Source organism: Nelusetta ayraudi, unplaced genomic scaffold, assembly GCF_046127955.1.
Source record: "Nelusetta ayraudi isolate G7.1 ecotype Tasmania unplaced genomic scaffold, CSIRO-AGI_Nayr_v1 ptg000026l, whole genome shotgun sequence".
In the NCBI taxonomy this organism is placed as follows: Eukaryota; Metazoa; Chordata; class Actinopteri; order Tetraodontiformes; family Monacanthidae; genus Nelusetta; species Nelusetta ayraudi.
The window spans coordinates 1,500,988-1,526,479 of NW_027466076.1; the positions used below are offsets into that span (position 1 = coordinate 1,500,988).

General features: G+C 53.4%; 1 protein-coding gene across 4 annotated transcripts in view; it reads right to left on the reverse strand.

Moving 5' to 3' along the window:
- Nucleotides 1–78: 78 nt before the first annotated feature.
- The window catches only part of ptprz1a (protein tyrosine phosphatase receptor type Z1a), a 34,516-nt gene continuing 9,102 nt past the window's right edge, over nucleotides 79–25,492 (reverse strand). Inside the window, exons 2-30 of one of the 4 annotated variants that reach the window (XM_076028810.1) lie at nucleotides 24,612–24,674; nucleotides 23,642–23,821; nucleotides 22,002–22,153; nucleotides 21,834–21,929; nucleotides 19,704–19,770; nucleotides 19,447–19,604; nucleotides 17,470–17,620; nucleotides 15,857–16,041; nucleotides 15,149–15,278; nucleotides 13,004–13,044; nucleotides 12,331–12,925; nucleotides 10,957–11,436; nucleotides 8,108–8,246; nucleotides 6,121–6,209; nucleotides 5,759–5,841; nucleotides 5,315–5,411; nucleotides 5,153–5,235; nucleotides 4,580–4,714; nucleotides 4,300–4,434; nucleotides 3,375–3,538; nucleotides 2,974–3,109; nucleotides 2,712–2,858; nucleotides 2,126–2,219; nucleotides 1,967–2,037; nucleotides 1,638–1,769; nucleotides 1,382–1,567; nucleotides 1,152–1,294; nucleotides 878–1,013; nucleotides 79–773 (exon numbers count right to left, since the gene is read on the reverse strand). In XM_076028810.1, coding sequence (XP_075884925.1) covers nucleotides 630–773; nucleotides 878–1,013; nucleotides 1,152–1,294; nucleotides 1,382–1,567; nucleotides 1,638–1,769; nucleotides 1,967–2,037; nucleotides 2,126–2,219; nucleotides 2,712–2,858; nucleotides 2,974–3,109; nucleotides 3,375–3,538; nucleotides 4,300–4,434; nucleotides 4,580–4,714; nucleotides 5,153–5,235; nucleotides 5,315–5,411; nucleotides 5,759–5,841; nucleotides 6,121–6,209; nucleotides 8,108–8,246; nucleotides 10,957–11,436; nucleotides 12,331–12,925; nucleotides 13,004–13,044; nucleotides 15,149–15,278; nucleotides 15,857–16,041; nucleotides 17,470–17,620; nucleotides 19,447–19,604; nucleotides 19,704–19,770; nucleotides 21,834–21,929; nucleotides 22,002–22,153; nucleotides 23,642–23,821; nucleotides 24,612–24,674 — 4,412 coding nt within the window. In that variant the 3' untranslated portion in view covers nucleotides 79–629. Of the gene's footprint in view, nucleotides 774–877; nucleotides 1,014–1,151; nucleotides 1,295–1,381; nucleotides 1,568–1,637; nucleotides 1,770–1,966; nucleotides 2,038–2,125; nucleotides 2,220–2,711; nucleotides 2,859–2,973; nucleotides 3,110–3,374; nucleotides 3,539–4,299; nucleotides 4,435–4,579; nucleotides 4,715–5,152; nucleotides 5,236–5,314; nucleotides 5,412–5,758; nucleotides 5,842–6,120; nucleotides 6,210–8,107; nucleotides 8,247–10,956; nucleotides 12,926–13,003; nucleotides 13,045–15,148; nucleotides 15,279–15,856; nucleotides 16,042–17,469; nucleotides 17,621–19,446; nucleotides 19,605–19,703; nucleotides 19,771–21,833; nucleotides 21,930–22,001; nucleotides 22,154–23,641; nucleotides 23,822–24,611; nucleotides 24,675–25,492 lie in introns of all 4 variants that reach the window. The other 3 variants (XM_076028808.1, XM_076028807.1, XM_076028811.1) reach the window with 3 other exon arrangements.

Sequence of the window (25,492 nt, forward strand, 5' to 3'; positions counted from 1 at the left end):
ATTGGTATTATTCCAGGAGCCTCGACTCAGTGCAGGAGCGGCTGAGCTAACAGGTGTTTATCGGAAGAAAAAAAAAAATTCCCTTTTTGTTTTTGGCTCGGCGCCGATAAATACAAAGGTTGCAAAATCAAAGTGTTAGTGGGTTAAAATGTTGGTTAGTCGGCGGCAAAGTTAGAAAAAACACCACAAAATGTACATCAAGGCACAGGAGAGCCGGGTCGGTCCTGGTCCTGCCCAGAACCAGTCTTAATCCGGTCCAAAAACCGGTCCTGGTCCAGGTGGGAACCAGTCCTGGAACAGATTCACAAGCAGTCCACATCAGGTTTCAAACTGACTCAGGTCCAAACCAGTCCTGGTCCTGGTCTGTTCCTGAAACCAGATGAGATCTTGAAGAAGATTTGGAAATCCAGAACCAGTTTTGATCTGGTACCAGGACCAGTCCAGAAGCTGTGATGACTCACATCTAAACAAGTCCAGATCCTGGTCTGAAACCAATTCCTGGTTCAGCCTGGATCTGGTTTTTGGAACCACGAGGGTCCGATCCAGATCCGGTTCTGAGCGGGTGCTGTTTCCTGTTGCGAGTCCGGTGGTCCAGTGCAGTTCTGTGGAGGCAGAGGAGGGCGGGTCCACTAGACCAGGGACTCCAGGCTCTCGGCGGTTCTGGCGCTTCCCACCACGATGATCCCGTTGGTGTCGGAGGACCCGAAGGCGTCCCGGTCCTCCTGCATCCCCACCAGGCTCAGCATGGCCCGGTAAAGGAACTGGTACTGGTCCTGCAAAACCACCAGAGGTCAGTGTGTCCGGAGGGTGGCTGAGGCCACGCCCCCTCCCTCATCAAGCTCCTCCCCCGCAGCACCCACCGCCTACTGGTACTCACGATGTGACTGAAGACTCCCGGCCTCGTCTGATTGGTCAGTCTGGCTGTCTGGAAGACGTCCAGCGAGCCCTCTGCCTCCAGCTGGCCAATCAGGGACGTCAGAGCGCAGAAGGTGCCGGCCGAGGCTCCGCCCACCCTGTGGAGGCGCAGGACCAACAGAGTGACCAAAAAAAAAAAAAAGGACCCAAAGATGTGGCCGGCAGCAGCCAATCAGCAGCACGCAGCCGGCAGCGACCAATCAGCAGCAGGGGGCGGCGGTGGCGGCCTGACTCACCGGTCGTGCACCACTGTGGGGCCGTCCTTGGTGGCGCTGTCCTCCCTCACCAGCTGCACCAGCTCCAGACTGCTGCTGGCTGCACCGTCTGGGTTCGGCCAGCAGGGGGCCACATAGCGCCTCACCTCCAGGACAAAATCATCCTGCAGGCGGTGGGGGCGGAGTCAAGTTAGAGTGGCTGTGTACGAGTGTGTGTGTGTGTGTGTGTGTGTCAGTCAGGTGTGTCTCACCTGTGTGGACTCCAGCAGGTAGTGGTGGACCTGCAGCAGCTCCTCATTGCTGAGACACACCTGGCTCTGGCTGCTCTGGCTGACCGTAAAGCTCCCCAAGCTCATTGGCTGGCCCTTGCGGGGCCACAAATCTCTAGGCTCCGCCCCTTCCTCCTCTTCCTCCTCCTCCTCTCTCTCCTCCCCAACCTGACGACACAGGAAAAGTTAGCAGCAGCAGCAGCAGCGATGTGACAGCAAGAGACCTGCAGTTCCTCACCTGGCCAGCGGGGGTCCCCGGCAGCGACACCACCACCTGAGCGTTGTTCTGCCACACCATGGTCCAGAAGTCCCTCACCGTGGCAGCCAGAGGATTCTGGGTAATGATGAACTCGCTGCTCCGCCGGCAGCCCTGCAGCCACAAGGGATGTGTAGTAGTGTGTGTGTTTGTGTGTATGTACAGTGTGTGTGTGTGTGTGTGTGTGACTCCCAGCTGTGTGCGTGTATGAGTGTATGTACAGTGTGTGTGTGTGTGTGTGTGTGTATGTACAGTATGTGAGTGCGTGTGTGTGTGTGTGTGTGTGTGTGTGTGTGTGTGTGTGTCCTCACCGGGACGTACGAGGCGTTGATGTAGTCAGACTCCGCCTCCCGCTGCTGTAGTCGAACCCGCCACCGTTCGGCTGCAGAGAGAGAGAGAGAGAGACAGCGTCAGCTAGCCAATCCTGGGCCAGGGGGAGGGCATGGGGGCGGAGCTAAGCAGAGCCTCACCTGGCAGCACGGCGCCGGCTTGGTTCTTGCCGCGGTCCTGGTCCTGCAGCGCCACTGAGGCGTCGCTCTGCTGGGCCGCTGGCTGGCAGAGGAGCTGTGGAGGAAACAGTCAGTCACTTCCTGGTTCCCAGTGGGCTCCTGGCCCCACCTGGCCCCGCCCACCTGGCTCTGTCCTCCCCCAGGACCGAGCCACTATATCTGCTTCCAGTCTGTCCTGTCCTCATCATGTAACACCATGTAACATCAAGGGACACCAGGTGACACCAAGTGACATCATGTGAGACCAGGTGACAGCATGAGACACCAGGTGATACCAGGTGACATCATGTGAGACCAGGTGACAGCATGAGACACCAGGTGATACCAGGTGACATCATGTGAAGTCATGTGACACCGGGTGACACCGGGTGACACCAGGTGATGTCAGATGATATCATGTGACATCATGTGACGTCAGGTGATACCAGGTGACATTATATGACACCAGGTTCCACTTCTGTGGCGCAGGTGGGCTCTGGTTGTCTTCCCTCAGGGGTCAGAGACGTTTCAACCTCAAGTCACTTCTGACGGCGATGAGTCAGCTGACCTGGAAGTGGTGCTCCAGCGCCGTCCTCCCATCAGGCTGCAGGCTCAGCAGCTGGTCCACGTACCTGTGCAGGTGAGCTGCTGCCACCTCCGTCTCACCACACTGCACAGCCTCCACCAGGGCGTCGTGGATGAAGACGTACTGTTCCTGCAGAGAGAGAGAGAGAGGGAGAGAGAGAGAGAGAGAGAGAGAGAGGAGTAGATGCAGCTGAGCACTTTCACCACTCTGAACCTCTGAGGCCTCTGAGGCCCTGACCTCTGACCTCTGTCTGAACCAGGAAGTTCCTCTGCGTGCGGATGTGTTTGAGGAAGGCCGCCACGTTGACTCCGCCCCCTTGCCGGATCTGCCGCAGCATGTTGTCCAGGACGATGTAGGTGCCTGTCCGGCCCACACCAGCGCTGCAGGGGGAGGCGGGGTTGGGGAGTTGAGGGGAAGGGAAGAGTGAGTGGGGGAGGGGCCTCCTCGCGTACTTGAACTGAATTCCTGCTCAACTTTCTCCCACAGTAAAACGCACTAAGTTTTATAATTTGAAAAGCTGGCATTCATAGCCTACATGTTATAATTTATGATTTGCCTCACGGGGGGGGCCGCACAAGGACGCAAATAGGGCCAGAAGTGGGCTGAGCACCGTAATTTGCCCGCCCCTGCGTTTCTCAGCCATACCTGCAGTGGACCAGCAGTGGCCCTGAGCCGGCAGGCCGCGCCCCCGACGACCTGCGGACGAAGCTGAGCAGCGGCAGCGCCAGCTGGGGGACGCCCATGTCGGGCCACTGGGTGTAGTGGTACTGCAGCACCGTCCGCTCTGGGCCACGCCCCTTCAGAGAGCCCTGTGGACGGAGCACACTCAGAGGGGGAGCGCGACAGGCCTGGCTAGCCCAGGCAAGGCTAGACTAGGCTAGGCTAGGCTAGGCTAGGCAACCTCTTCTGCTGCAACACGGACAACGAATGAGTACGTAATCGCTCATGCTAGGGCTAACACGGTGAGGCTAGCGGCTCAAAAGAGCCAACCTGGCTAAGTCAGCTAGCGATTTTTGTTTAGTCGTTTAAGGTCCAGTGTGTAACATTTGGCTGGATTTATGATTTTTATATTGGTCAAAGCCTCACACACTGCCCATTGATACATGGATGAACGTTTATAATCACAGTACAATGAAGGTAACTTGGTTCACAAACCCTGGAAATAGTTCTCAGATATATACGACAATAAACGCATAGCGAGGGTCTCGCTCCCAGTTAGCTGCCATCTTGCACCATCATCTTTCTAAGGAAGCCTGGTGTGGACAATCCAAGTTGACTGACAGCGCGTGTCGTAAATAGCGTGACCGTTCGCGCCTTTACACCAAACCAGGTGAACCCAGGTGTGCACGTTTGAGTGTGCAGTGCCAGCGTAGCTCACTGGCAAGCGAGAGAGTGAAGGAGCGCTGCAATTTAAAATGCAACCACTAGGTGTCACTATTTCTTCTTTTAAATCTCCAAATAATACAGACGCTGAACCTTTAACAATCGAAACAGGACAACCAGGACGACGGCAAAACTTAGTTCCTAGGTCCTAGCCGGTGCTGCGACGTGATTGGCCGGCGGCTCTGACCTTCCTGCTCCGGACATCCCGCACGCTGAAGGTCCTTTGGGTGTAGAAGGCCATCACCCTGCAGCTCTTCACCGTCACCAGGAAGCCGCCGTACTCCTGCTGCACCTCGGATGGCCAGTACTGCTCGCACTTCCTCTGGGGGGGGGTAAGTTTGGAGGGGTCGGGGGGGGGGGTGGGGGGGGTGGGGGTAGGAGGGGCATGCCAGAGAAACCATAGAAACATTTTAAGTCAGAGGACAATCATGCAGGATTCTAATGGCAAGCGGCTCGCTGCTCCTCACCCGTCCGTTCTCCACCAGGTTGGTGATCATCACCACCACCGCCACCTCCTGCTCCCAGATCATCCTCCAGAAGTCCTGCGTGCTGCCGCCCAGCGGACCCTGGGCCGCCACGTAGAGCCGCCGCCCGCCAACACCCTGCAGGGGAAGAGACGCAGCGGCGTCACTGCAACTTAGCATTGTCTCGCCAAGTAGCTTAGCACTGTCTGCCCAGTAGCATAGCACTGTCTGCCTAGTAGCATAGCACTGTCTGCAGTAGTGAAGCATTGTTCCATTAGTAGCATAGCGTCGACTCCCTAGTAGTGAAGCATCGTCTCCATAGTAGCGAAGCATTGTTCCTTTAATAGCATAGCATTGTCTCCCTACTAGGTTAGCATCGTCTCCCTAGTAGTGAAGCACTGTCCCCTCATTTATGGAAGTAGAGCAGGAAGTGACATCACAACCTTGGTGTCCCAACGGCCAATCATATTTTAAGGGAAACAAAAGCAAGACGTGGAGGGGGCGGAGACATAGGTGGTGGGGTGGGGGGGAGGGATCAAAGGCAGGAGTGGGGCGGGGCTTATACTGGCTCCTTACGTCCACGTAGTTGGCGTTGATGTAGTCCCGCCTCATCCCGTCGATGTCGGCCTGCGGCGACAGGCGGACCCTGGTGTGGTCATCTGCAGGGGTCAGAGGTCAGAGGTCATGATTGGAAGGGGGTTTGGGGGGGTGAGAGTGGGCGGTGCCACAGCCACCTACAGGCCAGGATGTTGCTGTAGCGGTTCTTGCTCCTGTTGTCGGGGTGGTTGGAGCTGTCAGTCGTCATCTCCACCTCCAGCGGGCAGGACTGCACCTCCTGGAGACACAGGCACGCACGCACGCAGTTTCTTCATGAAAAAAATGTGTCATAAACAACAACACACACACACACGCACGCATGCGCGCACACACAGACACACACACACACACACACACAACCATCAAGCCACGACCACAACAGGTGGTGGTAGTGGCGGCAACGGGAAGCTAGCAGGCTAACTAGCAGGCTAACTAGCGGCGCCGCCTTCGGGACAAATTGGAGAAACTTTACAGTGAAAAATAAAGGATGACAAAATAGGGACGTCACAACACACACACACACACACACACAAACACACACACACACACACACACACACACACACACACACAGTAGCAGCGGCACCTCGAACTCTCGCCGGAAGCCAAAGTTCTGGTGAAGCTCCGACACATGTTTGACAAAATCCTCCAGCGTGAGCGACGCCTCATCTGGAGAGAAGAGAAAATCCATCACAGAAGAAGAAGAAAAAGAACCAAATAATCTGGAGGTGGAGCTGATGGAGATGGACAGAGTCAAGAGGAGAGGTAAAGGGAGCAATAGGTGGAAGAGGTCAAAGGTCATCTCAAGAAGAAACGACACCAAAATGGAAAAAAAAGCCAGATGAAGGTGTGTGTGTGTGTGTGTGTGTGTGTGTGTGTGTGTGTGTGTGTGTGTGTGTAATTTTGTGTCTGCGTGTGCATGTGCTTGTGTGTGTGTGTGTGTGTCACCAGATGTTTGCGCAGTGTCGGGCGCCACGGCGACGACTCTGTCTGAGGACGTCTCATCGATGTAGAAGTGAGCCGTCTGGAAACAGGCCCTACAACACACACACACACACACACACACACACACACACACACACACACACACACACACACACACACACACACACACAGTGTTTAGAATCATGCTGATTATCTATTGGTGTGTTCGTAAGCATGTTTTTTTGTGTCTTTGTGTGTGTGTGTGTGTGTGTGTGTGTGTGTCTCGGTGCCACTGGGCCCAGATTGGGCAGCGACTGGCTGCTGTAATCTGGCCGCTAACACAGGAGGAAGGAAGGGAACAAGATGTTGCGCTAATCCTCGGACCAGTTTTTAATGGGATGACGGCGCCGCCGCTAGCGGGAAGATTAGCGAGCGAGCGGCTGCGTGTTCCGCCGCCGATCTCGGGAAAAAAAAAAAAAAGAAGAAGAAAAACAATGGCTTGTTCCGGCGGCGGCGGCGGCGACATCGTCCTGATTTATTGATGATTGTTGCTTTAGCCGTTTCGACAAACGACAAACGACGTAGCGCCACGAGCAAAAATCCCCCAACGATGACCAAAAAAAAAAAAAAAATCTTACAACAAACCAAATGATGAGATTATTGCTATTTTTTCTGTTGCAGCCGATGAATCCAGATGTATTCCGCGCACTGGATAACGCCCGGTCACGCTAACTTTGGGCTAGAAGCCTTCACTGTGGCTCAGGCGTGGGCCAACTACAGTCCCGGAGGCCACGAGTGGTCCCCTTAAACTTCTTAACCCAGCCCGCCGCACTTGAAGAAATTATGTTAATAGTCAGTCAGTCATGAAATAGCTGTAGTTCAACACTTTATTTTCACTGTATGATGAGTCATTTCAATAAAGAGCCGGATACCACAGGGCTTCAAAAAAACACATATTTTGTTGAAACGCTTTTGTTCATTTTCAATTGACAGTGAATGACGTGTTTTCTACACATTCCATGATGTCTTTTTTTCTCTCTTATGAGATGATGATGATTATGATACGGTCAAATTTTAGAAGCCATTGTGGCCTCACCAGTCGCACCAACAGTCCTTTCAGTTACAGTTGTTGTTTTTATTATTTTGAGCGAAATAAAGTTTGTTGTCGGTGATCTTTCCGCACCACAAGTGTAGCTGTTAGCATTAGCTTAGCCTCGTCTGACAGGACAGGACAGAGGCTTTTTACATCTGTTTCCCGCAAGTGGCAGTGCAGGCTGCTGCTGCTGCTGCTGCTGCTGTTTTCCTGACCTTCCTCAGAGGAGGCGCCTGACCTCTGAACCCCAGGCGAGGGGATTAGCTCGGCACCACTTTGGCTTAACTCGTCGTGGATGCGCTGCGAAGGCTTGAACCCCCTCTCCCAAAAAAAAAAGCGCAGCGGCGCCGCAGGAGCTCGGCTGCTGCATCATCATCGTCGTCGTCGGAGACGGAGGAGGCAGCGGCGGCTTCGGGGATTAGCGGCGCTACACGATTAGCTACACGACGCTGACACGACTCGCCCTGTAGCGACATGATCAGCCTGATGTCCTTTTCTGCCCACTGGACGGGTGCCGCCCAGATTAATAATCCCCCCCCCCCGTCCCCAACCCCGGATTATTACTTCCACTGCGGCGTTGCTCAATCTGGGGAGAGGCGACAACAACAACAGGCTAACAGTGTTTGTCCACCAGGCTCCGCCCACAAAGCGGTGGGAAGATGCGTCAGTTACCCAGAGGGTACAGAGTTTGGAGAGGGGCATTTTTGCATTGAGAGTCAAATATTCCGAGTCTGAAATCTCGTCTCCTCTGATTGGTCGCAGCCACTAATCAGAAAGAAAGAAGATCGACTCCTTTTCCGCTTTTAGAAACTTCATCTTTGAGTTCCTTCTTTGTCTTCTTGGCGCCGAGACTCTGGGGGATGTTTTGGGGGGGGGGGGGCACAGGGAGAGTGGGTGGGGGAGGGGTACAGGGCTGACCTCCAGTAGACCAGGATGCCGATGAGGACGAGCAGGCCGAGGGCGGTGAGGGAGGAGACCACGGCGAGTGGGACGACGGCTCGCCGCTGCCCCTCCAGGACGGAACCCACGCGGGACTCGTGGCTGCTGTTGCTGACATCTAGAGGCCGGGGGGAGGAAGAGCAGCTGTCAGTGGCGGAAGTGGTAGTTGGGGAAGGAGGAGGAGAAGAACAACTCTGCCTCCTCTGGACAGGCACCATCAGCACAACAACTCACAATAACAATTTGTTTATTTAATTCTTTGATTTTTGCAGTACTCGCTTTTGCCACTAGAGGCACTAACGGGTCATTTCTTTTTCTTGTATGGTGAATGAACGAAAACTGCGCAATTGAGGAAACTGTGTGTGTGTGTGTGTGTTAGCCAAGTCTGCTGAGCTGGCCCCTGTGTCTGCTCATGCTAACGGCTAGCTGACTGGCTAGCAGTGCGCCCCTCTCTGGCAGGCCGCAGGAACTGCGCTGACCTCCATGTCCGGACTTGATGGATCACAAATGTGAAAATGTCGCCGCCGAGGTACCGCTGGGAGAGGGTGGAGCCTAACTGGGTGACGCCGATTGGCCGACGTGTGAACCCAAGAGGCTCGACGATTCCCGCTGTAAGAAGTCGCCGTCGTAGGTGGTACTTCCTGTCTGTACTCCCCTTATCTCTCTCTCTCCCTCTCTCTCTCTCTGTCGACATTTGACATTTTGTACCAAAACTCAGCGGCGGCGGCAGAAACAAAGCGGCGTGCGGCGGCGGCGACCCCCGGAGGCCACGCCTCCATTCAGCGGAAGAAAACTTTCTTTTCTGCGTCTCATCTGAAAAGCTACTTGAGTCAGAAGAACGGGCGCCGTCTGGACGCCTCAATGGCAGGCACCAGCCGCTCGCTCGCTCGCCGCTCGCCCGCTCGCTGCTGCCAGAGAACGAGTCAATCACGGCGCCCGATTCTGGCGCCAAATAAAAGGAGGCGAGAAAACCCGAGTGCGACCTCGCCGGTCAGGTTGTTACCACATATCATAAAAAAAGGCGCTTTGCTTTGTCTTCTATTGACGGGCCAGCAGGAGGCGGCGGCGGCGAGGAGCAGGAAAGCGCTAAACGCAGGAGTGAAACCAGTCGGGTCACATGTCCCAGGGCTTGCCTGGAGAAAAGGTTCTGCAGATAAAAGGGGGAGGAGCCTTCCATATAAGGCGGGGTGGACTGACTGTGATTGGACCAACCTGCCGTTGCCCCCCCCCCCGATTATTGACGACGACAACAACAGCGACGCAACCGGTCGGCACTTTTTCTGGAAAGTGTCTCTGGGCCCTTTGAAACAACTGGGGGTCAGAGGTCGCAGGACCAGGAAACGGGTCGCTGCCGTCTTTGATGCTTTTCACCAAAGGTTTCTCGCAATTCGCCGCCGCAGGGTTTTTATTTTTTTCCTTTGCTGAAGCCGTTTTCTTTTTTAGTTCAAGGTCTGTTCGAACGAACACTCAAACAACTCATTCTTCACTTCTGAGTCCTTTTGAGGCTGTGAAATCTCGCCGCTGTAAAAGGGAAAAAAAAAAACGACAAAAGTTTTCTTTTCTTTTTTTGCCTTCCTGCCCGTGAAGTTTTTTCATGCTGAATTTATATTTACGAATTCGTCCCCCACCCCCCACCCCGCCTCCCTCTCCCCACTGAACTCCGCCCCCTGCTGCCCCCCCCACCTGCAGCTCTCTTTGTCGGCTCTTTGTGCACACTTGGAGAACGTCTCGTCGAGCATAAACAGGCCGACGTGAAAAACACGGCAAACTCCTTTCAGCGCCGCGGATCGAAGGCAACACAAAGGCGGCAAGCGGCGCTGAACGCCGCGTCGCCTTGACTCCGAGAGACGCCGCTGCCCCCTGCCTACAGAGGAGGGTCACTGCAGGGTCAGAGGTGGAGGCGGCGCGTCGAAACTGTTCACAATAACCGATTCAGTCGTCGGCAGTCACGTGACTTTGAAGGAGCAAGAAGAGGAAGAAAAGAAAACTGGCGAGAAAATTCACTTTTACACGGGTTCAAAATCAAAGGGAAGGAAAGAAAAGACGCCGCTTCAGGGAGACTGGTGGTGGTGTTTTTTTTTTTTTTAATCCAGTGAGAGGAAAAAAAAAATATCAATCTGCAATCTTAATGTTTGCTTAAAAAAAGCATTCACTTCACTTCCTGTTTCTTCACCAGTGGGATGAAAACAATGACAACAGAAGATGTCAAGAGACGCTCTTAAGACTTAAAGAGCTCTGCTGTCCTCTGGTGGCCGCCGTAGGTACTACAGCTCGTCTTTGTTTCCCCGCTGAACAGAACAGGACCAGACTGGCGCCACCAGTGGGACATCCGCTGCAAAAATGTTTCAACACGCTCTCAGATGATTTGACTCATCTGACTCTTATTGACTGTGAATCAAATCATTTGAATCGGTCGGGAGCCCCGATGGGGTGTCTCCAGACCACTGGAACCACTGGAACCACTGGTGACTACTGCTGATTACTAACAGCTGGTGGCTTCCTGGTCACCTGACCACTGTGCCTCGCCCACACCCGATCACTGAACGCTCGAGCACTGGAAAGAGAGCGAGTGGCCTGGATAAAGGGATGAATAGAGGGTAAAGGGAGGGAGGGACAAGGGAGGGATGATGGATGGATGAAGGGTAGCAGGCTGAGCTGCTCCGGAGCTGACTGGACCTGCAGGAGTTTCTCTCCTGTCCTGTTTCAATCAATCAATCAATCAATCAGTCGATCAATCAACTACTTGACTACTCAGACTTTGCACCAATGAGCTTGACTGCTGCAGAGAGAGACGGAGGTCAGGCTCGGTTTCTCCGGTTGTCCGGTACCTTTGCCTGTGTTACCTGCCACTGGCTCCTCCTCCTCCTCCTCCTGCGACTCTCTGTCTGTTCGCTCGGAGATACTGAAGTCGGACGAGGTCTCGTTGTCGAACAGGGCGTCGCCCTGGCCGGAACCGCTCTCCTCGTCCCTGCCCAGCAGCCAGGAGGAGGCTGAGGTCACCGTGGTGGGCGTGGCTTCTGAGGGGGAGGTACTACCGCTCTCGCTCTCGAAGTAAAAGGCGGAGGAGTGGTCTTCCAAATCGTCGGGGCTCTGGCCGGATCCGGAGGCGGAGGACGACGGGGAGACGGCGTCGGGGATGTCGGTGGAGTAGGGGAACGACGGGAGCTCTCCGGAGGCGGAGCCCTGGTCCTGATCTACGCCCTCTAGGGCCGAACCGGAGGCATCGCTGCTGCTGGGGTCTAACGTTTGAGCGACGGTACCAGAATTTGGTAGCGCCGTGGAGAACCAGGACCGGCCGATGGTGGACGCTGTGGCGGAGACAGAGACGGTGGGGTCACCGAGGGCGGCGGAGGAGGCAGAGGGCGAGACGGAGAGCACAGACTCGTCTAGAACCAGAACCTGGGAAACCAGCAAAGACCCAGAAGGAGCGACACCAGAGGCGGAAGGGTACGGGTACGAGCTGGCCGGGTCCCGAGGCCAGGACATGGACACCGAAGGCTGCAGGGAGCAGGTGCACAGCGGGTCCATGTCGCCGGTGGCCGGCGGAGGGTCGGCGCTGACCTCTGGGAGAATGAGCTCCTCCGGGAGGAGGGACTCCAGGCGGACCCCCGTGGCATAGCGCCAGTCCTGAAAGCCCACCGAGAGAGAGCGCGACGAGCCCGGAGTGACGGCGGAGAAGGAGAGGTCACCGGGGTGGAGGAGGACCGACGAATGGAGGGCAGGTGGCGAGGAGACCGGGTCCAAGGACACCTCGGCATTGGGGGGGGCCACGGCCACGGCGGATGGTTCCAGCAGCTCCCGAAGGGGGGGGGTACTGTGAGTAGTGGAAGAGCCAAAGGACGAACGCCACGGCCCGCGGCTAGCGCTAACATCCAACGCACCACCGGGAGAGACGGCGTTAGTCTCCCAACCAGACAGGGGGGGGAGGGAGTAGTGGGAGGGGCGGGGCCAGACTGGAGTGGGGAGCAGGAGGGGGGCAGCGGGTGAGGAGGAGGGGGGAGGAAGAAGAGCCGGGTCTTGGCCAGGCGGGGGCGGCAGCAGCGAGGAAGAGGCATGCTGGGAGTCTGAAGCCGAGGCGAGGGGCGGGGGCCAGGCGGAGGAGGTGGCCAGGAGGTGGTGGTCATGCAGGCGGGTGGAGGAGGTGTGGCCAAGTTCCAGAGGGGGGGAGGAGGGGGCGGGGGGAGAAGCAGAAGGAGGCTCACCGTTGGACTGCGGACGCCAGGTCTGCCACCGGACGACGGATGTGGAGGCGGTGCTAGCGGCGCCACCCGGTGGTCCGTCCTCACCTGCAGTGGAGGGTTTCGAGGTCGCACCCGTTATGGAGGAGGCGGCGTCCGGGAGTGCGTGGGGCTTGGTGGACACGCCCCCATCGGTGGTGGTGGTACCTTCCGTGGGTCCGGAAAGAGCGGTGACTGTCGGAGAGGTGGGACTGGCGCCACCTGCTGGTCCATCAGAGGACTGCTCGGGGTCTCCCAGAACCGCGCCAGCCCTGGTGTTTGCCGGGGTCGTCGTGGCTGTTGCGGTGGACCTGCCACCAGTGCCTCCTGTGGCGACCTCTGGTGGCCCTGCCGAGGTACTACCACCTGCTGCAGTGGCGGTGGTGGTCGTCTCCTCTGATTGGCTCAGGCCCCGTCTGGACGTTGAGAGTGGAACTGGATCAGTGGTGGCGGCGGACTCAGTTCTCGTCCATGTGGCATCGGTCCGAGGTCGGAGTGGAGATCCGGAGGTGGTGGTGGCGGTGGAGCTCCAGGGGGCGCTGTACTCCTCCGTCCACGAATGACTGCGCTCGTAGCCGTCCTGGATGGAGTTCACGTTGAAAAGTTCAATGAACCGGAAGGTTCCGACTGAAGGACGAAAGAAGAGTGAAGTTCTCACCTCGCTGTCGTACTCGTCCCGGTCCGGATCGGGAAGGTTTTCTGTCGGAATAGAAACCAGATGTCGCTTCGTTAGTCCCACACACACCGACTGGGAAAGTCCTAACGAGGTGAGGTGTGATGGGAATGTGACGGAGGAGCCGGTCGGGAAGTTTCAGGAACGTCGAGTCAAAACGTATGTTCAAGTTTTGTTGCATTAAAAAACAAAACAGAAAAAAACAAAAAACAAACAAACAGGAGGCACAATGGCTGCATGCAACACACACACACACACACGCACAGACACAGAAACAGGAAGCAGCTCAAACAGGAAGCATTCAGTGGCAAGCGACCAATCAGCTGTCGGCTCTTAGCGGCTACAGCTTTTTTTTTCACGGCGCTTGCAAAAATGCCGCCATGTGGTGGCGCCGGTGAGCCGGATGGGTGTGTCAGGGAGGCGAGCAAGGGTTTGGGGGCGGGGCTTAAGGTGGGGGAGGGCTTGACTTACCTGTCGGAGGAGACCAGCTGGTGTGTGTGTGTGCGAGCTGAAGTTCTAGTGAGAGTTTGAGGCTAAAAGAAAAACACTGTTGCTTCTTCAGCTCTGACCTGATTGGTCCAGAGACAGGAAGTGATGTCAGTGTGACGCCGTAGGTGTTATGGTGCACTCTGGCGTTGGGGGTTTTTCTGTTTAGGTCGTCTCAGATGCCCCCTGCAGGCGCCTCGTCTTCATCAGTCTCTTGGTTTGAAGACTTCCTGCGCCAGCTGGCGTGTACCCTGCAGCTAATGGCTAACGATGCTAATGACGCTAACAACGCTAACAGAGGCATGCGAGAACGCAGAGACTACCGATCCTCCTATGACCACGCCCAAAACTCCTTGTTTTCCCTCGACCCCTGATTGGCTGAGTGTTCTGAGCGCTGCTCAACACTAATGCTAATGCCAACCATAACGCTAATGCTAACGTAACCCCGACCAATCAGGGAGTGAGGGAGGAGGTTTTTAAAGCAAGAGGTCGGAGTTTTGGTGGGGAGCAGTTTGTGAAATAGCCACTTTTTTTTCCCATCATGCACTGCTCAGCGGACAGCCTTCCGGCAGATCCAGACGTGGCGGCCGCAGCAGAAGATTTACGCAAACAGCATTCTCCTCTGATTGGAGGACAAGGATGAGTTTATTTATTTCAGTGCATCGAAGTACAGTCACAAACATCAGAGAGAGGGAGAGAGACAGAGAGAGAGAGAGAGCACAAACTGAGAGAGCACAAAATGAGAGAGCCGAGAGGGTGAGGAACTACAGTAAAACGGCGGCATGGAGGAAGAAGAGGGCAGCATCCAGCATGCGAAATACCCCTTTAACCAATGACAGCCCTGAAAGCCTTAAAGCCGAATTTTAAGGGGGCCTCTTATCTTTTTAACAAGCAATTTATATATATATGTATATATATATACATATATATATATATATACATATATATATATATAGATAGATATATGTATATATGTATGTATGTATATATATATAGATAGATATATATAGACATATATATATCTATATATATATAGATATATATATACACACACACATACATATACATATATATACGTATGTATGTATATATTTATAATTGTCACTAAAATGTCTTTAAGAGCTCCCTCTCTAATATTCCATTTTTTTAAAATGTTTGTGACCAGGTTTACACATTGCAAAGGAATGAATAGAAGGTGATGACACTAACTGATGCAAAAAAAGCAACAAAGGAGAATCCATAAAACATTGTAAAGTTATTATGGGCCTCCTGCATGTTTAGGAAATTTAGATTGGTATTGAGTAACAATCAGGAAGACGGGAACCCACCACAATATTGACGGGTATTTTGCACACTGGCGGCGTCGCAGCGGGAGGATGGACGGTTTTCAGTGAAGAAGAAGAAGAAGAAGAAGAAGAAGAGGAGACGACAGAACGGAACACAAACCCTGAACACAAACAGTAGCAGGAGGCGGAGCCTGTCCGTCAAGCTCCGCCTCCTTCCGCCCACTGTCGTCTGTTTGAAAAAGGGTCCAGACGAACTCAGCCCCGTTCGGGCCAAACCCTTGTGGTGAATGTGAGGCCTTGTTCAGTGTGAGTGGGCGGGTGGATCAGACGGCTGGCTCCGCCCCCTCCGGGCTCTTACCCAGGTCGTCACTGGCCGGCATGGCCACAGTCAGCTGCTCGCTCGGGCGTCCGTACAGGCTGCTGGAGCACAGCGCCACCACCTGGACCACGTAGCTGGTGTTGGCCAACATGTCGTCCAGTATTGCCCCCTGGTGGACAGAGGAGGGAACCACAAGGAGCTGTTTTCTCTCTCACGACCTTAATGACAAGACTTTTTTTTTTTTTAAATGGCAAAATGACTATTTATAAAATGTAAAGGAACTACAATCTAGGATATTACATCGCCTTCAGATATCACCTTAACTGTGACATAAAATGGACATGAAATTTTTTTAAATATACGTGTTGAATGCAATGAAGAGGTTGGTAGTTACATACACACTATTTGGGCCTGTGCCAATATTCAGGATTTCTGGGTTGTCCGTAGATTTAATTATTATTGATTAATAATCACAATATTAAATTATTATTGATTAATAATCACAATTTTAAATTATTAATCAATAATAATTAAATCTAATTTTCAAGAAAGACATAGGTTTGGATCCAGTATCCAGCACACACACACACACACACACACACACACACACACACACACACACACACACACACCAGTACTGTATATATATGTATAAATGTAAATACAAATATGTATATGTATATATGTACTGTTGTATTTTTTTCATTTACTTATAATTTTACATTTTTTCCACACCCACACACTTACAACATCCTGGTCACCGTCGGTCAGGTAGATGGTGGGGGCGGAGCCTCCCAGGGCGGCCGGCCAGTACTGGACGGAGTACCTCTCGATGGTGGCGTCGTAGACGGCCCGAGGTCGCTCCCACGTCACCAGCAGGCTGCTGAGGTTGTGAGGCGCCGCCTGCACGTTCTCGGGCTCGGAGCTGCAGACTGGGAGGGGACGCAGGGGGGCGGGGAAACAGAGGGCGGGGTCAGAGGGGGGGGGCCTAGATAGTGAGGTTCATCCATTACCTTTGACCCCCCTGGCTCCCAGTCGCAGGGTGAGTGGTTGGAAATCTCCACCTACTGAACAGAACCTGGTTTGAAGTACTTGTCGCTTCTCGATGGAACCCCCCCGACCTCTGACCTCTGACATCTTCAGTAGTCCACGTGCACTGAGCCACCGTCGTCTGATTGGCTGACTTGCTATCATTGGAACACTTTACCTAATCAAGTGCCCACTCAGTGTCAGCTGTAAAGACGTTTTAATCTGAAGCAAAAAGTGTGAAAAGATTTCTTTTTTTTTTTTGTGCTTGAAATTTAAATTCAAATTCGAGTTAAATGAAACGTGGAATGCTGAGATGACAAGACATGACGGACCCTTGCCGTTTTTTCAGGCTAGAGTCCGACCGACTCCTGTAGATAGTGACGCTGTTCGGCCACCAGAGGGCAGAGTGAGACAGCGGAACACATGCGGACAACTGAGCAGTGTGTGGGGGTGGGGGACGACTTCAAAACACCGTGCTGGCTACAAAGACATTTTCCAGGTTTTCATTACTTTTGAATGAAATAGGAAAAATTTTGAATTAACATAATTCCACTGAAAATTTGAAATGTACTTTGCTAAAGCTGGACTGGCTAAAATAGCATTGTGGGTATTATTTAGAATCTCATTTGATATTTTTATTTATTTATTTGTATGGTGAAACTTCAAAGAAGAGCCATTATTTCCTGATCAGGTCATTTTTTTCTAATACAAAAGTGACGTTGTTCCTTCAACTGTTGTTCAACTGACATTTTATTATCAGTTATTTTTTGCACATCTAGGAGAGATTATTTTAGGTATAAAAAAAAACATGATGAGATACCTCTCGAGAAGCCCGTCTGAATTAGAGTTTCTATCCACTTTCCAGCCATACAGAGGAGACCCACTTTAAATCCACTGAAACTATGAGGCGTCATTGAGTGGAACGTGGAGACTCATCAGTGTCTCACTGCTGAGTCTTCAATCGTCAGAACTCAGTTGACCTCAGACCGACACACAATTTGATCTGGAGCTTTGTAAATCTTGAGCCGCCGAGCCAGAAATTGGCTGGCTGCAGTAGGCGGGTGTCAGCTAGCTAAACTAAGCTAAGCTAAAGCGGACGATGGCCTGATTTTTTGGCGCCCCGGATCAATCCGGTAATTACAAACGATCCGTTGTGTCCGGTTTCCTCCGTCACCGAGCTTTGATTTGGGTCACTGCCGTTCTATTTTTACCCGCTGGTCCACCGGTCTGCGGTCCGCGTCGAGCCAGGCTAATTAGCTTGATCGGCGGAGGTCACACCAAAAGAACCTCCAGACAGCCTGGGTTCCCGGTGGAACCAGTGCTAGCCGTACCTGGTACCAGGACCTCCTCGGTGCCGGTGTAGGAGGAGTAGACCTGGCCGGTGAAGTGCTGCTGCTGCTCCCGGTAGTTGTTCTGCAGGTAGTCCATCAACATAACGTAGCCGGCCTGCTGCATGGTCATCACCTCGCAGAACATCTCAAGCTGCATCGAGGGAGACAAGCAGCATTTAGTCGGCGGCATTTAGGGTGTCTGGCTGCGGACACACTTTCAAGACCTACTGTTTGTTTTCAACGGTAGGATGCTAGCTGGGGGGGGGGGGGGTCCAGTCTGGTCTTGTGTAGTTTATCCCAGTCTAGTCTAGGTTAGTCTAGTCTGGTCTAGCCTAGTTGAGTCTAGTTTAGTCCAGTTCAGTCCCATCTAGTTTAGCCCTAGGCTAGTCTAGTCTAGCATAGTGTAGGCTAGTTCTATCCTGTCTAGTCTAGTCTCGTCTAGTCTAGTCTAGTCTAGTTCGATCTTGTCTGGTCTAGTTTAGTCCACTCTGGTCTAGTCTAGTACAGTACAGTCTTGTCTAGCGTAGTCGAGTCTAGTTTAGTCCAGTCCGGTCCCATCTAGTTTAGCCCTGGGTTAGTCTAGTCTAGCCTAGTGTAGTCTAGTTCTATCTTGTCTAGTCTAGTCCCGTCTAGGCTAGCCTAGTTTTGTCTGGTCTAGTCCAGTCCAGTCCAGTCCAGTCCTGTCCACCTTCAAGACCTCAATGACGAGGATGACCGAGGTTCTTCATAGACCTCCACAGACATACTTCCGTTTCAATGTTTTAGCCTGCGCTGAACACTAGATGGCAGTGTGGGGACAGGAGTATTCACTCAGTCACAGCAGAATGAGGTCAGAAGAACCTTAGCACCTGCTGCCAGCTGATACCTCCAGCAGTCTACTTGCTTTCCCTTGAAGTGAATTGTTTACCACACAGAAAGTTGTATTATCCAGTGACACACAGGTGTTGTGTCACCGAGTATCACAACACAAAGTTCTGAACTTCACTTCATCATGTATTTGTATGTAAGTATTCATATTCATAAACACAAAACATGACCTGTTTGGCGTGAAGATTTTGATGTCGTGACAAACCATCGATCGTGGTTTGTGAGCGTGAAAGTGTGCAACGGAGCCATAAATCCACTTCCTGCTCCTGCCCCCCCCGTCGGCCTCCCCGGCCTGCGGGGCTCATTATCGGTAAACTTGAACCTGGACAGAATCTGGAATGTCAGCGTGTTGAGACATGTTGGGACATAAGGGGGGGGGGGGGGGGTCGGATGAGTGGAACGAGGTAAATAACTTTCTGATGGGCGGAGCCTGAGGTTTTGTGAGTGGATCAAGCCAAGAATAACACTGTTTGTGAAAACTTTAGGTTTTGATCATCAGAGGAAGAGAGCGGCCATGTGATTCCTCCATCCAACCACCAGGGGGACTCAAAGCGACATTCACTCTGACTCTGGCTGCTAGCTTAGCTTCAGGCAGTAGATTGGATGCTAACGGTTAATTCACGGATTTTAGTTTTGCTAAACCTGGATGTTGAGGGTGTTTAGTAGCGTTGTGTGTGTGTGTGTGTGTGTTTGTGTGTGTGTGCGTGCGTAAGATGAAAAGAGCAGAAAACCCTTTGTGCAGATAATTGTTCGACTAATGACGGTGTTTGCGCGGCTGTGAGGCGCACCTCAGCTGGCGGGCAAACACGCACACGCACACACGCACGCACTCAGCTAGCTGTGGTATGATAATTCCTTTCCTCAGCGTCTCTTGAACGCTGTTGTTGTTGTTGTCGTTGTCGCTGAATTTCCATAAAAGCTGCTGAACTTCTTCCCTGGTTGTAAACTGGAACATCTACCTGCGAGCTACCAGGTGTCCCAGGCAGCAGTGCGGTGGTTTTTGTTTTGGCCACACCCCCCTGGGCCTGAAACAGCTCTCCCCCTGGTTGTTTCACTGGCTGTTTATTGGTGGCCGACCCGGTCTGAGACTGCTGGACGCCTGCTGCCCACCTGTTCCTCGGCGATGGCCACCGTCTCCTTGAAGACGATCCACTGGACGGTCTCGCTGCACGGGGGCGTGGTCAAGGAGCCGTTGTAGGTGAAGAACTTGTCAGTGGAGTCGGGGAGGAGGCCTCGCAGACCGAAGGACGACACCTGGGCACTCTTACCTGTAGGGGGAGGCAAGGGGGAGGAGAGGGAGGGCTGAGCGGAGGATGTGGAGGAGGAGGAGTAGGAGGAGGAAGAGGAAAAGGGAGGAGGCCACGCACCGTATCTGCTGACGCTGCTGACGGCGTCGATGATGGTGGCATAGTTGACATTCTCCTCGTCGCTGGTCTGTGGGCGGAGCCAACAGAGATATTTAGCTGATTGGCTCAACCAGCAGAGCCTGGATGAGCCAGGATTAGTCTTGACTATCCTGGACTATCCTGGACTATCCTGGACTAGCATGGACTAGCATGGACTAGCCAGAATTAGCCTTGACTATCCTGGACTAGCATTGACTAGCATGGACAAGCATGGACTAGCCAGGAATAGCCTTGACTATCCTGGACTATCCTGGACTATCCTGGACTAGAATTGACTAGCATGGACTAGCATGGACTAGCCAGGATTAGCCTTGACTATCCTGGACTATCCTGGACTAGCCTGGATTAGCCTTGAGTTTATCGTTGTCAATATCTGGGACCAAACCTGCAGGTTCCCGCCACACCTGACATGAGTTCTAACTTGACGCGGTCGTGTTTGTGTCTTTAAGAAGCTGAAAGGTCAAGCGGCGATCACGTGGACGCAGGCGTCGCCCTCCACTCGCCCGCCGACCATCTGGAATCGCAAACCGGCCCAATCAGAGCTGTGATTGCAGCTTTGCCCCGCCCCCAGCTAACCCTAACCCAGCAACACCGATGTATTCTGATACGCAAGAAAAAAAAAAAAAGGCAATTGATTTTTTCTTCTTCCATCTCCTTCATCTTTTGTCAAACCGACCAATCAGAGAGACAGAGGGCGCCGCAGAGTCCCGCCTGCTGGAGGCTCCTGAGTCACCGGTTGTAAAAAAAAACAAAACAAAACAGCAACAACTCTGAATCGACTCGACATCAAAGCCATGAAAATCCAGTTTTTGAGCCGACATTGTTTTGGTCTCTGCCAGCAGGGGGCAGCATGAAGCCCCGCCTCCGGGACTTCAGGCCTTGGCGGTGGCGTGGGCGGACCTGGCAGCCGCCAGCGAGACCTTGGCGCAGAGCCAACTTGGATCCACACACACTTCGTACACACACACACTTCGTACACACACACACACACACACACACACACACACTCAGAAAAAGACTTCACAAAACCATTAAAGGACCAGTGCACAAAGTTCCCCCTCCTGGCCCAACCAGCTCCTCCGTCTGAGTGAGGACCCCGCCAGGGCCGTTGACCACGCCCCTCTAGCCAGGTGTTGGCTCCGCCCTCATTTGCAAACACACTGAAAGGTCCGTCACTATTTGAGCTTAGCAGGAGGCTGCAAACAGAGGGCTAAATAGTGGCACCACTGAGGGGGAAGAAGGAATTTAAAAACTGACCAATCAGAGGTGATCAGAGAGAAGTTTTATTGACCACCAGTCAGCTGCTGAGGTGAAGACTGGCTTCAATCACTGGGCTAAACATTGTCCACACTGTGAAAAAATAAATACCTAACTGTCCAATGAGGTCAGTGAACAAATTTAAATGTGGCACATTTCCCACCCTAGAAAGTATAAAAGGTTCCCCCCTGGGTTTAGTGTCCAGGGGGACCTCTTTTGGTGGCGCACACCAGTCTCTCGCCAGTCAGAAGTGTGTATTTGAAGCAGGCGTTCAGAAGCAACATTGCCTTCCCTGCAGCTTGATGCAGCCATTAAGGAGTGTTCTGTCATCTACACCAACTGTAGGTCATGGTATTTATAATGCTCATGCTAAGCTGACGCTACGCTAATGCTAAGTTAATGAGTGTAATGAAGCACATTTGCTCATGCTAAGCTGACGCTACGCTAATGCTAAGCTAATGAGTGTAATGAAGCACATTTGCTCATTCTAAGCTGTTGCTACGCTAATGAGTGTAATGAAGCACATTTGCTCATACTAAGCTAATGCTATGCTAATGCTAAGCTAATGAGTGTAATGAAGCATATTTGATTAGCATACTGTTTTACTGTACTTGTTTCAAGACCTTCTGAATATTCAGTTCACTGTGGTCGGTGATTTGTTGCTTTTTTTGTGACTTTGAACTTGATTTTCAGTTCTCACGGTTTGGGACATATTTAATTCAAACTCCTGATCCTCACTTTCACTTTATAAACAGCCACCGGGGGCAGTTTGGTCAAAACAACTGACGACGGTGCTAGATATCTAGCAGCTACCCTAGCGGGACGCTAACTCACCTGGAAGAGCACGGCGAGGGCCGTGATCCGCCCGCCGCCCTTGATGCTGTCGTCCAGCGAGCGGAAGCGCGGCACCTCGTAGCAGTAGATCTGCATCTGAGGGAGCAGACACAGCCGTTAGCCGGGGGTTAGTGAGCGCCGCCCCCCCAGCGGTGCGGTGTCACTCACCTCCAGCGGGTACTTGACGCCGTCCAGGCTGTGCTCGGAGCCGTCGGAGGAGGCGTTGCAGCGCCCCCAATGGAAGGTGATGCGCCCGACCTTGAACCTGGACGCCAGGCCTCCGCCACTGATGTAGTAGTCTCCATCCACATCCAGCGCCACTGGGGGGAGGAGGAAGAGGAGGAGGAGGAAGAGGAGGAGGAAGTGGAGAGAGGAGGAGCCGGGGGAGGATGAGGAGGAGAAGGTGAAGGGAGGAAGTGAAGAGAGGAAGAGCCGGAGGAGGAAGTGATAAAAGGAGGAGGAGAAAGAGGAGGAGGTGAAGAGAGGAAGAGCCGGAGGAGGAAGTGATAAAAGGAGGAGGAGAAAGAGGAGGAGGTGAAGAGAGGAGGAGGTGAGGAGGAAGAGGAAGCGAAAAGAAGGAGGTGGTGAAGCAAGGAGGAGGAGGAGAAGAGCGGAGGAAGAGGAAGAAGAGGTGGAGGAGGAAGAGGAAGGGGAGGAGGAGGATGTGAAGAAAGGAGGAGGAGTAGGAGGTGGGGAGAAGAAGAGGAAGAGGAGGAGGTAAAGAGGAAGAGGAGATGGAAGAGGAGGGGAAGAGAGGAGAAGCAGGAGGACAAGGAAGAGGTGGAGGAGGAGGTGAAGAGAGAAAGAGCAGGATGGAGGAGAGGAGAGGAAGAGGAGGAGAAGATGAGAGGAGGTCTGAGCATCAGTTTGATGAACAAAGCGGTTTGCCTGGCAGCAGAGGGCGCTGTGGGGGAGGAGCCTGATGTTTTTGACCACCAATCAGCAGAGACCAGAGCCGGCAGTCCAGATTCAGCTCAGGACTCTGACTCGGCTGTTTGTCAGTGTGTGAAGCCCCCCCCACTCCCCCCAGGGTGTGTGGGTGGGTGGGTGGGCGGGGCCGGCGTGTCCGCTCTTGTCGTCTGGGTGTTTGTTTTTACCGCTATTCAGCCTCCTGTCAGCGCCGTCCAATCAGCTGGAGGGAAGATATATTGACTCTGCTTGGCGCTGATTCATCCCCCCCCTCCACCCCCACCCCCACCACCACCTTCCCACCTCCACCCCCTCAACCAAACATCTGACTTGGAGAAAAAAAGGCTTTTGGAGCGGCCGCAGCAGGAGGCCTGTGATTGGCCCAGAGCGCCGTTGCTAAGCGGTGCCGAACTGGACCAATCAGAAGCCTGCAAGCGGCGGCGGCGGTGGCGTCTCTCTCTCTCTCTCTCTCTCTCTCTCTCTCTCTCTCTCCTCTACACATCATTCACTTGACCATCACCTTCAACGCACGCTGCACGGTTTTGTCTTTCTCACACACACACACACACACACACACACACACACACACACCACTCTGAGAGAGTGAGACCAGACACACAAAAAGGCCCTCGACGGCGCCTCGAGTGGCCAAGTGGAAGAAGAGGCGTCCTTCACAATCTGATGATAAGGAGGTGGGTGGGGGGGTGAGGTTGGGGGGGGGCGGGGGGGGGGTCCTGCTCTCCCCGCCTCGACCACCACCCAACAGGTTGGTGAACCACCAGGCTCAACTGGATTATTTTCTATACTTTTTGGATCCAATCAATCGATGACGGTTGGCAGCGTCACTTCCTGGAAGTGGGTGGCGCCCCCTCCTGGTCATTGCGGCCCTCGTGCCTCACCGGTCTTGCCGTCGTTCTTGGCGGCAGTGCGCCCCCCGCTGGGCTCCTCCCAGCCGTCGAAGCTCAGCCCCTGGTACTGCAGCCGGACCTGCGCCAGGCTCTCCTGCAGGTCCACGGGTGACTGGCGGGCGCTGCTGCAGGACGGGAACTTCTTGGCCCAGTTGTTCTGGTTCAGGGTGCCTGGATGGAGAAAGGGTGGGGGGGGGGGTGGCAGAGGTCAGGGGTCGAGGTCAGAAGGAAAGAAAACGTCAACCGGAGACACAGACTCCTGCATTGAACATTTGCGCGGCAGCACTTTTCCAGATGTTTTTCGGAGTAGGTGCCGGAAAGCTAATGAGCTAACGCGCTAACGAGCTAGCTAACGGGCCCCAGCTGCAGAGCCTGCAGGGTCACGTCTCTGACCTCTGCAGCTGCTTGGGGTCATCCGAGGTGTGACCCGGTGGTTACACAGTTCACACCCAGCACAGCTGTGTGGAGGAACCTGGAACTACAGGTCTAACAGCTGTTGGAGTGTGGAGGACATGGAAACCCAGGTCCCTCCTGAGCTGTGCTCTCTATCTATCTATCTATCTATCTATCTATCTGCTTCAGTTCCTGTGAGCGACTCCGACAGGAGCAGAGGTTGGTGGAGACTGTGAGGAGGTTCTTTTTCAGAAGGTTTATATTGGAACTTGAGTGTGAGTGTAATCAATTCTCGGTCTATCTAAATATTTAGCCTCCTCTTCCACTGAAGAAACTGAGACACCGGTGACCACCAGTCTGTCTGCCCCCTTCAACCCTAAGCCTAGCTTAGTTTAGCTGCCCATGAGTCATAGCGGGTTAGCATTTCTCTTTTTCTATCCTCACTTCCTGTTTTTTTGGGTAGAAAGCCCAGTTTGGTTACCCTGCCAGTGCTCGGCTAGCCAAGGGCTAGCTAACGGCTAACCGGGCGCCCAGCCACCCCTACAGCAAGGTCGGACCACCCGCTCACCTGCGTAGGACCAGTCGATGTCCTCAGAAAACTTGCGCTGGTTCCTGTAGGTGTATCCTTCCGCTGTGGGGGGAGGGGTTGGTTGGGGTTAAGGAGGCAGGATAGGGAGGGGTAGGAAACACAGAGAGACAGCAAAGTTTAGGTGTGGAAGAATAAAAACAAAAACAGCATTCAACCTCAACGACAGTTGTAGGTGCTGCTGAGTCACAGCTGCAGGTCCAGACTAATTGCTGGTGTTATAACTGCTGAAGCCAAGTGATCCTTCAGTCATCGTCTCCATTAAATTCAAATTGTCGACTCATTAAATCCCTTAATGTGGCGGCACGATCCTCCTCCTGGGCCGCTGATTGGATGGGTTTATTGGAAGGGGGCGGGGCAGCCGCTGAGTTTTTAACGGTTCTGCTGTCTGCGTTGGGACGCGTCTCGGCGGGGTTTTGTTGTTGAACCGCCGCCAAGAACGAGGAAAAAGGGAAAGTGAAAGCGATAGGCGGGTGAAAAAGCCGACGAGGAGCCACGGAACAAAGAGAAACATCCTGCGGCGAAACGACCCCGACGCGAAGCTGAGAGTTCCGCCGCGAGGAAGAGGGAGGTTTATTTTCAGCTTTTCTGGCTTCACTTTTGAAAGGGATGAAATGTTGGTTCTGTTGCCGAGACGACCTGAGAACTTTGAGCCTCCTCCTGGCAGAGCACCTGAAGACCAAACACAGGAACATTCTCCGCTCAGAACTCACGAGCAGGAACCCGAAAACCGATTGGCCACGTGGGTCGTGTGCACATATCAGGTGCAGCAACAGCTTCACCCCTTTTACCATTTATGGAACATTTTCACAGAAGGTTCATTGGCTTGGATGACCCAGCCGGGATTTAACTTAGTCCAGTTA